Consider the following 14,085-nt stretch of genomic DNA (forward strand, 5'->3'; position numbering starts at 1 on the left):
GAACACAGTGCATCAAGATCTTTGAGTAGAACATTCCAGAAGAAACGGAGCAAACCTGAACCACTTACAGATGACTCACTGTCTCGGATCAGGAAGTCTCCCTCCACCCCTCTCTCATTCAGCGCGCACTCCGCCTGAATCCTGGTCACTCCTCCATAGTACCAGTCCTTCCCGGCAAACCTCCCCGTGCGGGCAGGCCCCGTGTAACTGACCAGGGGCGAGTGGGGACCCAGGACCTTCCCCACCCCCGGGGCTGGACCATCGCTAAGGACGACCACGTAGTTTTTTGGCACCAGGCCCACCAGCCCGCGGGTGTTCTGACAGCGCCACCACTCCGGGTCGTTCTCCGGTTTCTCCAGGACCTCCATCACCTCGCCTTTTTCAAAGTTCAGCTCCTCGTCGGTGACAGAGCTGAAGGGGTACAGGGTCTGGACGGTGTGGAGGACCCTGGAGGTCCCGTTGGTCACGGCCCTTTGCCCCGGGTCGCCTCCTTCGCGGGGGTCCCCCGAGGCAGCCTCTTCCTCCCCCGCCTCCAGGACGTAGTTAGACGGGAACCAGCCCACCTGTCCCCCCGAACTCCCCCGCCACCAGCCGTCGCTGCACTTCTCCATCACAGTGACCCTTGACCCCTTCACCAGCGTCAACTCGTCGTCCCGCTCCGCCGTGTAGGCAAACTTCACCAGCGCCGGGACGCTGAGGTCGTAAATACGCTCGGCTCCACCCCCACCGCCGCTGCCGCTGCTGCCATTGGAGGGGAACTCCGCATCGGTGCTGGGCGTGGGCGAGGCATCGCGGGCACTCGTCTTCCTCTTGGTCTTCCCCAGGCCTGAGAGAGAAAGTAGGAGAATCGACAATGGCCACTTAGAACGGATCCCGAATACACTGCCACAACATTCCACAAAGTCCCTCCTGAACATATTAGGCTGAATGTCCAGAGGCTGGAGTTACAGACTAGCGTGTGGCCTCTGAAGGCTCTAAGTGGCCACTGACATTGAGTAGGCAGCAACGCTACTCCAGAAACAGCTGCGAGTGAAGGGAACCGGTGAGCACAGCTAATTATCGCCTAGCGGTGCTAATAATCTCCTGGTGCTTCATGTATCTACCGGCTCGGCTGGAGGACAGTCCGTGGTCGAGAGGGCAGCGCTCCCCTTCAAGGCTGCAGCCGGTCAACACTCCAGGAGGTGCGGGGGGGTAGTGAGTAATTAGTGTGGGTATGAAATGGCAAGGAGAGGCCGGGGGTTCTGGGTATTGATTAGTGATGTTAATTCCTCAGAGGCAGCTTGTGACCAGGCCATCGTGCATCCGAAATGGCACTTTCGATCTGGGCCCTAGTATAAAGTAGTCCACTGTGTAGGGAGCAGTTAGGACACACCCTGTGGCCAGTTGGATCCCTCGCTGGAAACAAACTCCATCCAACACCGTACCCCAATGTAAACTGCTCCCTGAACGTGGTTCTGAGCCCCCCTCAGTCGCTGTGTAAACGCAGACACTTCCATTAAACACAATGACTGCTCCCTGAACGGGGTTCTGAGTCCCCCTCAGTCGCTGTGTAAACGCAGACACTTCCATTAAACACAATGTACAGAAGCACTGACACACGCAGAAGGAACAGGATGAGTGACGTTTCAAGTCTACTGCCGGGGTGAGAGAACTCATCCGCATGTCATCTAACTCTCATCCCCTGCCTCGCTGCAAGGTTGGGGGGCACTCTGAAAGGTCACCCTTTGACTCCATCTTTTTCCCCCGTCTGTCTTCGCCTCTCTCTCCCTCCACCCCTCCCCCTTCGCCTCCTCTAACCTCCTCCGTGCCTCCCTCCACCCCTTTCTCTTCTGAAGCGTTAAGAGCGAGGGGGCTCTCTGACCTCCTCTGATCCTGACACTCCACTGCCCTTCTGTTCCAGCGCAGCGGGCACTGGGGAGGGCGGGGTTAGCGTGTGTGCTGCTCGACATCCGGGTAGTACCACAGAACCACACTCCGAGAGGAGACCAAAAGACATGATTAAATCACAGCTCTCTATCCCCTCACTGAAGGAATGTCTCGTCAACTGGCCTTGACTGTACACACGAGAGCACACAGAATATCTGGAGGCGGACAGCTTGGCCCACTACGAACAAGCCCAGAGAGTACAAACCCAAAAGGCCCAACTCCTCGATTACCGAGAACAGAAGAAACCCTCTTGAGCTACAAGCCCTTGTCTACACGAACAAGACACGGAAAGGCCTGTAGCGGACCGAGTCACAGGGAAGAGAGGTCTGCTCCCGTTACAGCCTGGAGAAAAACAGGGATGGGTTTGGGAAGCGGTGACCTGGAGAGGCGAGGACAGGATGGAGGTGAAAGGAAACCAGGGGGTGTTGAAATGCCAGTACTTAGCCCTGTCAAAACAAGCCAGTGTCAAATATCCATCACACCCCTCAGAAAGGAGAGTGGTTACGTCACTATTATAGCTTTCAGAGAAAGATAGGAGACCACTACCGCTAAGCTTGACACACTGGAGCATGCTGGGATTTTACATGCCTGCAGAGTGATGGGCTAAGCCCACGCGTGTCCTAGCTCAACAGACTGGACGGCCTTTACTCCTGTCACACCTTTCAAATTGAACGTTCTCATCCGACCTCGATGGACCGTTTCACTAGTTTCAAGCAGCACAGAACCCCTAGGTCCCACTGTGGGCGTCCTCTGAAGCTAAGCAAGGTCGGCCCCTTTGGATGGGAAACCAGATGCTGCTGGGAGTACTGTTGGGGGGCCAGTAGGGGGCACCCTTTCCTCTGGTCTAAGGCGATCCCAGTGTAAAGAGCGGTCACTACATGGGACTGCTGTCCTGTCTCTCTGTGGTGACTAAAGGTGTGATAACAGCAGGACTAGGGGTATGTTAATACCACAATGCGTTCTCTGACGCAAGTCAACAACCCGTTCCACTGAGGTGTGATATGCAGATTAAAATAAAGTGCCCGTCTGCCGTTTCCACATTTGGGCAAACAGGTTGTTTCCTCAGGAGAGTGCTGAGCTCCACCGGGCCAGGAGCCGAGCCCCCAGCGTGGAATCGCTGACTCACCCAGGCTCCACGACGGGCTCTCCATTTACACTGACTGAGGAGAACAGGCCGGGGGTATTCCCATCCTGCCCCGGAGCTTGGCAACATGGACGACCGGGCCGCAACGTTCCAATGCAGCACCATGGTGACGGATGGAGGAAACTGGGTCGTATAAAATGGCTGCCGCAAACGCTGGCAGAGGACACGTTAGCTTAGTCAGAATATTATCTTCACAAATACTTTTTTTTTTTAAATAAAAGCACAAACGGTCTCTTAAAATAGATTAAGTGGCCCGCGCCCACCATGCCAGAGGTGTGATCCAAAAGACCAATGTGTGAAAGTGGTCCCAGAATGCAGAGATGCCCCCGGTCTCCCTCAGCTCTCTCTGTCTCGCCATGCCTCGGGTCATCTTTCCCGATTGTGACGCTTTATTTATAAAGGTGTGCCGGGAGACCGAATCATCCTCAGACATCATCCCCTTTATTCTGTTCACATAGACCCTATTGATTTCTTTCCCTATACCTCGACCTGAAATTACATGCCAACAAAGGGAGGAGGTCCAGCCAGCCGATACCAAGACACAATGGATAGAGGAAGATGCAGAGGAAGATGCAGAGGAAGATGCAGAGGAAGAGAGGGATGGAGGAAGGTGAAGAAAAAAGGGACCATAATGGAGTAGAGTGCTTATCTCCCTGACAATGCTCTCACCATTTAGATCACCAGCCCTCTGAAGCTCTGTCACTCTCTGTCACTTGTCAAAACAAGCTGGAGTAGTCCTTGTCTTCTGGTTTGAGCAGCAATTTGTCTGTCTGTCTGTTCTACTCTCCTCAGACCGCCCATCACAGCCTCAGTGTCCTTGACAAAGCTCTTCAGACCGACAGGAGAGAACTTCGGCAGTATCAGCCTCTGGTTCATTTCACAAGTACCAGACAAGCACAATGGAGCTTGATCCAAACTGAAACAGGCTTTTAGTACTTACTGATAGAGACTTTAAAATAGTTACATTAGTGCTGAACGGCAACACTAGAAGACATTCTCCTGCAGCAAAACAATGTGCTGTACTAAATTGGGCCTCTGAACATGTGTACAACAGACAACACCATCATATATTCCACATAAACAATCCGTCTCAACAATGTCAACTTGCCCGGCACATTTGAGAACCGTATTGACAGAGATTTTCCTACAGGCTCACTGCCATTTCAGTAGCCTGACCACTATGGTCATTACACGGAGATAAAAAGAAATCGAATGAATTGACATGCCCGACCAGAGCGGGGCCTGCAGACTGCTAATACAATGAAAGGTCGTTAATCAACAGAATGGCCCTCGGTCAACCACGTGTCTACGGTCCGAAAGGATAAGCAGCAGTCATTAGCCAGAAATCACTTCGTCAGGCCCGACATTACACAGCACGGATTTAATTCAACACAGTTCTACACGCATTTCCAAATACCCTCATGTTGAACAAAGAACACTTATTTGGCATTGTCCAACTCCTAGTTGTTTAAAGGCCATGATTACACAATAGCCACAAACAAACATTAAGGCAGATTATGGGTTTAGTGGTTTTGAAAGGTCCCTACAAGAGTCCCCATCCAGAATGCCACCCTAGTCCCCATCTAGTACACTAATGCCACATTACCACGGGTGCTTCACCCCCGCACCAGGTCCACACCGCCGAGTTTGGTCTCAAGGTCTCAAGGAGGGGCTCAGGTGGGGTGGGGGGAGTAAACTATCAACGCAATTGGTTTCTCAGGTTAACGAAAAATAAAAGGGAATCTTTTTCTGGTACTAAAGTAAACAATAACGCCGCGCTCAGTTTGTTTACAATACAGCATTTGAACTTCTTCCTCAGAAAAAAAACGAATTTCTTCCTCAGACTCCTGTGACTGACTCCTTCTCCGTCTACACTCGTTACACAACTATATATGGCTTACCGGTGTATTCATTATTTAGTTTAATAAGTATTTGGTCAAAACGGTCTACATTTAATAGAAGGATTTGGGAGGATTCTGGGCAAATTTTGTGTTGTTATAGGTTCTGAGTCTTTGCTTCCCTGTACTGTTGTTTTATTTTCTTTATTTTCAGGGATCAGTTTGTTAGATCGAATGCAAACCATTACGAGAAGCCTAAAGCAAACGATACACATCGCCATTCGAAAAACAGGACAACATGCCGCGTCAACCTGCAAAACGCGCCCTAAGTCTTAAAGTACCGGGCTTGGCACCAAGCGAGAGCCGGGTTACTCTGCCACAGCCGACAGGCTGACTGGCACCGGCCCGTGTCAGTGGAAACAGAACGTCGTCTGGACTTTGGGGTAAAACACCAGTGTTTGGCACCAGTGGAAACGAGGCATAACTTGGATCAAAACCCTGACAGAAAGTGGAACACTTTCATCGGGGAAGAGGAGGCATTTCTGAGGCACTCATTGTGACCCGTTCCATTAGGCTGAATGGAGCGCATCGAGTCCTCTCCGTTCTGGGTCGGCACCGGGCTGGTCGCCGTTGAGGGTGGATCAAGCCAGCGTTTTCACAGGCACTGCGTTATACAGCACAGGAATCTAAAAACACACTGGAAGGCCATCAGTAAAGGCAGCTCTACAACACACACGGCGGCAGGGCTAATTCATTATGGACACAAAGTAATTTGATAATTAAGGATAGAATGAACACGCACACAGGCGCGCGCACACAGACAAACAGACACAGAGAGACACACACGAGGGACAGCCATTTATTGGCAAGTGAACATGGTTGGTAAGTAGGTAGGATTCAAATGAACCAGTGACTAACTTAAGCAAATATTTTATCAGTCAGGTGATTCCAGAGAAAACAAAGCATTTACCTCAGAGAAGACATCAATGTCACCTGTTCAACAGTGCTAACAGCCCAGTGATAGCCAATAGAGGGGATGTCCTTGGAGGAAGCCAAGGTTACGGACGGTGACTGGCGAGTGGTTTATGATCTGACAACCTCCACTGACCTCGTGGCTGATTCAATCAATAAATACCGCTTGCGGAGAGTCGGCAGGGATAAGTGTGCTTTCAAAGCGCGTGCGCCTGTTTGTCTGTCTGCGTTAGGAAACAGTGCCGACGGTATCAGAGCGTGACGAACGCTGACGACAGTAGAAACACTCACCTACCACCCCGCAGCGCTTCTTCAGCCCCCATCTCCAGGACAACCACGGAGACACCGCCACCACACGGACCGGGGGCTCTGTGCGTGTCTTATGGTGCGCGTCTCTTAGTGCGTCTGGGCCTTAGTGCGCTCGCGGGGTGAGAAAGCTCTTTGTCTAACTACAGGCCTGAAAAGATAACTTCAGTGGTCTCACCAATCTGGGTACACAGAACAAAGGGTGTTGTTGCAGGGGACTGAGTTTCCTGGGCCAGCTGTGTGTCACCAGGGGTTCTATTTACTCCAGCCTTTACAGTCCCTGGCTACTTCCAGTTTGATCCAGTATGTTTCAATGTCAGCACTGGACAACGCATTCACTGCATAGCCCAGTGACGGTGAGGCCATGTTCGGCAAGCAAACACTGCAAGATAGAAATTCCAACATGGCCGACGTGATCGTTCATTCCACACTATGAGAGAGGCGTGTTTGTTCTACATTCTGTCAACCTCTGAGACTGAGCGCTACGCAGTGTAGCTCAGCGCTCAGGTGACGCCGTTCCAAGTTCCACTCCGGGAGGCTGGCGGAGGAGGCGTTAAGTAGGTTATCACCGTGATGAGACATAAAAGCCCAAACCCATAGGCTCCTCTAAGCCTGTTGTAATTCTCCATAGCCGAGCGCCGTGATACTGACGTACAACTTCTAGTCCCCGGTCTCCGTCCCGAGGAATCCACGTGGCGTGTCATTGCTAGCGGACACGGAGACGGAACCAAGACAGGGTGAAGAAATGGGCGACTGAAAAGGCATGAACACGAGTCAATTACCAAAAGAGTGCTTCGGCATCCTTTCAAATCCTTTCAGGAGGTTTAATTGCAAGGGGGGCGGGGTGGGGAGGGGGGGCAATCCCGTAAGGTAAACGGTTGGCTACAGTGTTACCCACCTCCTGCCCAGCGCGCCTCCTCCTGCTTCTATACACCTCCACCGGCTGTACGCTAGGCTCTGCCTGACTAGGGACTAAAACTCCCATCTCCTCTAGTAATCCTCACTAAATATTACAAAGATTATTCAATGATGAGGGAGATTAGAGATGTGAAAAATGTTTCCCGATGTCTTGAAGGCTCATTAATTCAGAGAAAGACACGAGAGAGAGAGAGAGAAAGATACTCCAACAACACAGGAGCAGGTTGGTAGTAAATCTGTGTCTATTCTCTTTCCTGTCATTTCCATCGCTCTAAAATGAACATTATTATATAACACATTTTTCACAGGAAATGAATTTCAAGGTGCTTAAAGATGCAGGGATTTTGCGATTAATAACATTTTAAACCTTCCATTTTGGGCTGAATGTGTAATATGTTGATTCAATTTACATAATCTAAGTGAAAATATATATATATATCAAAATATGTCATACCTATCAGTGTTTATAATCTTTAAGTAAAATATCTAACATGCTTATCAGTGTTTATAACGATCAGCCATAACATTATGACCACCTGCCTAATATTGTGTAGGTCCCACTTTTGCTGCAAAACAGCCCTGACCCATCGAGGCATGGACTCCATTAGACCTCTGAAGGTGTGCTGTGGTATCTGGCCCCAAGACGTTAGCAGCAGATCCTTTAAGTCCTGTAAGTTGCGAGGTGAGACCTCCATGGATCAGACCTGATTGTCCATCACATCCCACAGATGCTCGATTGGATTGAGATCTGGGGAATTTGGAGAACAAGTCAACACCTTGAACTAGTTGTTGTGTACCTCAAATCATCCCAGAACCATTTTTGCTTTGTGGCAGGGCGTATTATCCAGCTGAAAGAGCCCAATGCCTCAGGGAATACCGGTGTCATGAAAGGGTGCACATGGTCTGCAACAATGCTTAGGTAGGTGGTATGTGTCAAAGTAACATCCACATGAATGGAAGGACACAAGGTTTCCCAGCAGAACATTGCCCAAAGCATCACACTACCTCTGCCTGCGTGCCTCCTTCCCATAGTGCATCCTGGTGCCATGTGTTCTCCAGGTAAGCGACGCACACGCACACAGCCATCCAGGTGATGTAAAAGAAAACATGATTCATCAGGCCAGGCCACCTTCCTCCACTGCTCCGTGGTCCAGTTCTGATGCTCACATGCCCATTGTAAGCACTTTCAGCAGTGGACAGGGGTCAGCATGGGCACCCTGACTGGTCTGCGGCTATGCAGCCCCATACACAACAAACTGCGATGCCCTGTGTGTTCTGACACCTTTCTATCAGTACCAGAATAAACATTTTCAGCAATTTGAGCCACATTAGCTCATCTGTTGGATTGGACCACACGGGCCAGCCTTCGCTCCCCACGTGCATCAATGAGTCTTGGCCACCCATGACCTTGTCACCGGTTCACCGCTTTTCCTTCCTTGGACCACTTTTGATAGGTACTGACCACTGCAGACCGGGAACAACCCACAAGGGCTGCAGTTTTGGAGATGCTCTGATCCAGTCGTCTAGCCATTGCAATTTATCCATTTCAAAGTCGCTCAGATCCTCGCGCTTGCCCCTTTCTCCTGCTTCTAACACTTCAACTTTGAGGACAGAATGTTCCCTTGCTGCTTAATGTATCCAACCCACTGACAGGTGCCATGATAACGAGTTGATCAGCATTATTCACTTCACCTGTCAGTGGTCATACTGTTACGGCTGATCAGTGTATAAGTAAAATATTCATCACACCTATCAGTGTTTTTGAAGACACGGGTTACAAATTAGCACATACGTGACTGTGCACAATTTTTGGGGACCCTTCTCAGCTCAAAACCAGAACAACCCTTACAAATAGAGCCAAAGAAATCGCACATTCCATCTTTAACGACTACTTATAAATGAGACGTGATAAGAGGAAGAATTGCTTTGAGCGTGGCCTGCCACTGGAACCAGACATATTACTTATTCCTAACGTCGGTCTGGGAGTTGGACTTGGCTAGGAACAGGCGGAATATCTCCCCGTCTGATTGTCCCAAGTCCTCCCAGGCAGAGTTTCGTTTAAGTGTCACATTTCCGATGCATGCAGCTAACGTGTTCTCACATGACGGATCTCACGGCCCTGTAGGACAGCGGAGTGTTAACCGCCAACTTTACTCTTCCCGTCTTTGGATCACCTTGAGTTTTACCACGAGGAAATTATCTCCGGGTATGCATGAGAACAGCTTAGCCTCCGCCAACATTAGCCTAATTAGGGTGAGAGTTCGACTCTATCGTTCCACAATGGGAATTACCGAGGACGAGCTAATCCTAGCGTTTTTTCCCCCATCCAGACTGTCTAAATACCTAACTTAGCCTGACCCAGGACAAACTCCATTATAATAATTTTTCCTGCCTGTCCTGACGCACCACGCCCGCTACTGAGTAAAACATGTCGGGAGCACTCTCTTATACTACATTACTCACTCACAGACACAAACAAACACGCGTACCAGACCGACTCACCCAGCGTGTCCTTGAGGTTCTTCACCAGCGAAGTCTTCTTCAGGCTGTTTTTCCTCTCCACATAGTTGGAGGGGACGTAGCCCGTCCGGTTGGAGGCGTTCCTCACCCTCCACCAAGTCTTACTGTCATCGAGGAGCCAGAGGCGCTCGTTCTTCCGGATGTCAAGTTCCTGGTCCTGCTGAGCCGAGTAGTCCCACTTGGCTACAACGATCACCTCCTCTGTCATCTTTCATGGAGTCCCTCCTAAAGAAGGGACGATATCAGGTCAAGGTAGTCAGAGCAGAGCTAACATCAGACACTGTAAAACAGGAAGAACCAGTTTTCTCACATACTCATATGCATATATAACATATCAAATGGTTTGTGTGGGTGTGTGCGCGCCCTGGTGCTGGCACTTGCTTTCCTGTCACACAGCTGTTGGTATTGGACATATGGCAATGCTGAGTCTCTGTCCTGTAATCACTGTTAGCTGAGGCCTTGCCATGTGTCAGTGTGTGTGTGTCTGTGTGTGAGACACTCGCGACTGTAGACAGTATGCTGAACTACCTCAGTGACACAATCAAAAAAAAAAAAAGTCCTTCTAGACGGAGCTCTTTAACACATTGGCTCTAACCACACACCAGCCTCTACTTTATTTCCATCTCTTATTCATCCTTAATGTACTGAATTATTTAGCGCCAGACTGAGCGGAGCACTGTGCCATGTCAAATGCTTCTATGAAACACGACTTATGGAAAGAGAGGAACGAGGGAGTGGAGAGAGAGAGAGAGAGAGAGAGAGGGAGGGAGGGAGGATAGCCACCCCCCTTCTGTTTCTTTCCACTCATACTGTGCCTCTTTCCATAAGTCATGTTTTTTAGAGGGAAGATGGGAGGAGGGGGGGGGGGGCAAAAGAGTGAGAGAGAAGAGAAAGAAAGAGGGTATGGGGGAGATGGAGAGGAAAATCTGAGACGGGGAGGGAGAGAGGGAGAGAGTTATGGAAGCCAGCGCCTGATGATCCACAGGCCTTATAAGGACTGAATGCAGGGGATCCAGGACTTATCAGAAGGACCTCATGTTTACTACTCAAGCAGAGGGAGACAGAGAGGAAGGGGTGGGAGACACAAAAGAGAGACATTTGGAGATGGTGAGAGGAAGTCAACGAGTTACAAGAGGATTTGGGAAAGAGAGAAACTTTTTGATATGGTGTGAGGAAGTCCGTGAGATACGGGAAGAGGGTTTGGGAAGCCGGGGAGGGACATCCTAGTAGTTAGACGGAATCTAGAAATAAAATAAATCAGACCCAGAGTGCAGGTTGTAGGAGTTCCCAGCACCATTCGGAAAGACACATTTCAGTTGGACATTTCAGTGACTATAATTCCCCTTTTCTTTGGGTCGTCCCAGACGATGCAGGGGTCTAAGCCGCTTTTCAATAGCACCAAGCTAACCACCACTGTCTAAATTAAAGCCTGTTGGTTTTCCAGTAGCTGACGGGTGGCCGGGGAGACACGAGGCCTTGGCACATTGTCCAGCCATGTCCAGGGGAGGGGGGTGCCGGGAAGGTTCTAGGCGGAGAGGCCTGGGAGGGAGGCTCACAGCCTCTACTGACCCCATTCCATATCACTGGACCTCATGAAAAGACAAGGGGGGGGACATAAAAATAAACAAAAACAAAAGGGAGAAAGAGTGCGATTTAGGGAGAAGCAAGGGAGGGAGTAGAAAAGAGAGAACCGGCGGAGGGAAGATGGTAGCGCTCACTGGACGGAGCGTCTCCAGCGAGAATGCGGTGTCAAGTGGACCTGCTGTGGTGACAGGCCGTTTCTCTTCCCAGGGTCACCCAGCGCTGCCCCACCCTCCTGACACCCTCTACAGGGACGAGCCAGGCTGCCTTCCAGCCCTGACACCCGTCACCCCTCAGCGGGGGAAGCTCGGCCAGATCAGTTAGGAGCTGCGGGGGGGTGGGGGGGTTCTAACCAAGCGAGCATGATACTGACCACATTTCAGAGCTGTCACATTAAACACAGGCCACTTCTCAGCCTGACTGAGCTGGCCTAACAGTCCATAGTCAAGCTTGAACTCGGACGGTTAGCTTCCCGGAATCGTTTCATTAAAAAAACGAAACAACAACAGCAGGCTCACGTCCACTGACAGCGCTCTGTGGACTAACTGATGTAACCTGGCTCTGGGGAGCTAGGGTGTGGGACTCCTATAACCCCAAGAGTTTGAAGAGACACTCTGGACTGAGACAGTCCCAAAACATTGGACTGTTCATCCTAAGAGCAAGTGAGGAAATCGTAGTGGTCAAACATGGAAGACGGACAAGGAGTTTGTCAAAAGACCAATGCAAAGACTGGCAGGGTAATGATCCTGGGCAAACGAAAAGTATAGTTAAAAAAAAAAAAGATTTGAAAAAAGGTTTTGATTTGAAATAAACTGTATGGTTAAATTTGACCCAGAGTATAATACATTTTATTATGACGTCTGTCCTTTTGACACTGAGAGTAAGACTATTTACTAGGGACGAATTCAGCAGACTTACCTAACACCCTGTCCATTGTAGCGCAAAGCAGTTTTATTATGAAAATGAGAAAGAAACATGGACAGGTGGTATAAAACAAATAAGACTTCTAAAGCACAGTGTGTATACCCTATCAAACACAACATTAGGGTTAAAACTACAGTAAACAAACTCATACAGCTAGAGAAAGCAATATTGCCTGATTATTCCAGGAAGCATTTCCTGTCATTCATGACCGTGAGGCTTCTATAGTCTTCGGTCATCAACGGGCAGGATTTTGAACACCAACAAAATCGAAGAGATGACCATTTCGAGCAGACATTGCTTTAGGTGTAATGCTTCAAAACACATATTTAAATTGCAAACCCCGGAGAACACATCTGTCTTACCACACCATTATTTACTCAACTATGCGTCTGGTCAGTAGGATTGGATCCTTTGAAAAAATTCAATTTGGAATATTGAAGCTCATGGGCGTTATAAATATTACATTTGCATGCAACAGAACAACTTTAATGTCTCACAGAATGAAGAAACAAAATGCAAATGAAACCTTTCATGTGTCTGTAGTAGCCCTCAGGCTGAGTTTAGCCCGGAAAAGTGGACATAATATAAATATTGGTGGAAGTTGGAGGAATTAAGGAAATTAGAAGCACGGTAGATGCAATGTGAAAGGGACAGACTCCTTTAGGAGTGACTGAATATATTCCCCAAAGTAACACGTTGACTTTTAAAGTCAGGAGACTTTCTTAACTAGAGTGACAGACTAGTACGTGCATTTTTGTATTGGCCCCCCACGGGAATCAAACCCACAACCCTGATGTTGCAAGCACCATGTTCTACAACCTGAGCAACAAAGGAAAGAGTGAGTTAATAAAACACAGAGAAGAAAAAGAAGGTTGAAAAGATTAGCATTTTTCATTATGACTTTAGAGAGGACAATTGACCTTCATGGACACAAGAGTTGGCTGTGGCAGATTTTAGTAATTATTGGGTAACATATGAGTTGTATTTTGCATAGGTCAGCAGAATGCATGCTAACTTAGGATTGCTAAATAACAAACGGCAGTTATTTGTGTACAGTAGGGATAGGCAGCATTATTTCCTTCAGTTAATCCCAACAATTTAAAAGACAATAAAACCAAATAACAATATTATCAAAAATCGTTGTCACATACTAATACTGTTGTAAGCATAACTCCATTTTTGGTTCAATTTCAGATCTTCTTTCACTGGCTTAGTCGTTTGGATGACCCATGTTAGTGATAAGAGATAACTTTACAGCCATGTCATGTCTTTATGAAGAAAACTTTGGCTCATTCTTTGGAGTTGTACAAACACATTTTCATATTTTTTCTATCCTGTAAATTTATTTTGAAGTTCATCATACTGGAATAGCCGAGGGGCTTACAAAGTGTAAATCTCAGACCAACCAATGACTGTGGATACTGGCCAATCAAAAGTGGCCTTACTGCCAGCCCTACATATAGATAAATATGGTCCCACCAGTGTTGAACTGAGCAGGTTAACACACATCCATGTTGTTTCTATGGCCCAGTAAAAAGGCCATAGAAACATCCTGTTAGACAATTTAGAATCTGGTTTCTTCAGAGGTTCTATGAATGAGTCATAGCAACTGAACAACATAGAATGTACATACATCACAATACCTTCAGATGACTAAAAGCATGTTACAGTTCTCTTTACAATCATAAATCATTCATAAGCATTCAGCAAGATAAGCATTGGCATATTCCTATGTATGGAAATCAAATGCAGTTTGTTTGTTTGAAACAGGTTTTGTAATGTTTTTCTCCACTATCTACTGTATGCATATCTTGTCTATTCTGCTGTATTGTAGCAAAATGAACAGAGAAAAATCTGTCTGCCACGGAAAGGTAAGATGCCACCATGTTTTTAACTAAAACAGATCCAAATGTGTCTGTCTGGATGCATACTGGTTGAAAATTGTTCAAACTGGTT

At 48.3% G+C, this 14,085-nt stretch overlaps 1 protein-coding gene across 6 annotated transcripts in view; it reads right to left on the reverse strand.

Annotated features, from left to right (window-relative positions):
- LOC105022090 (cytoplasmic protein NCK2) overlaps positions 1 to 14,085 on the reverse strand; it is a 47,778-nt gene that overhangs the window by 6,670 nt on the left and 27,023 nt on the right. For all 6 annotated transcript variants that reach the window (XM_010890223.5, XM_034289702.1, XM_034289703.1 and 3 more), the window contains exons 2-3: positions 9,607 to 9,849; positions 69 to 826 (exon numbers count right to left, since the gene is read on the reverse strand). In XM_010890223.5, coding sequence (XP_010888525.2) covers positions 69 to 826; positions 9,607 to 9,832 — 984 coding nt within the window. In that variant the 5' untranslated portion in view covers positions 9,833 to 9,849. The remainder of the gene's footprint in view (positions 1 to 68; positions 827 to 9,606; positions 9,850 to 14,085) is intronic.

This window comes from Esox lucius, chromosome 22, assembly GCF_011004845.1.
Source record: "Esox lucius isolate fEsoLuc1 chromosome 22, fEsoLuc1.pri, whole genome shotgun sequence".
Classification (NCBI taxonomy): Eukaryota; Metazoa; Chordata; class Actinopteri; order Esociformes; family Esocidae; genus Esox; species Esox lucius.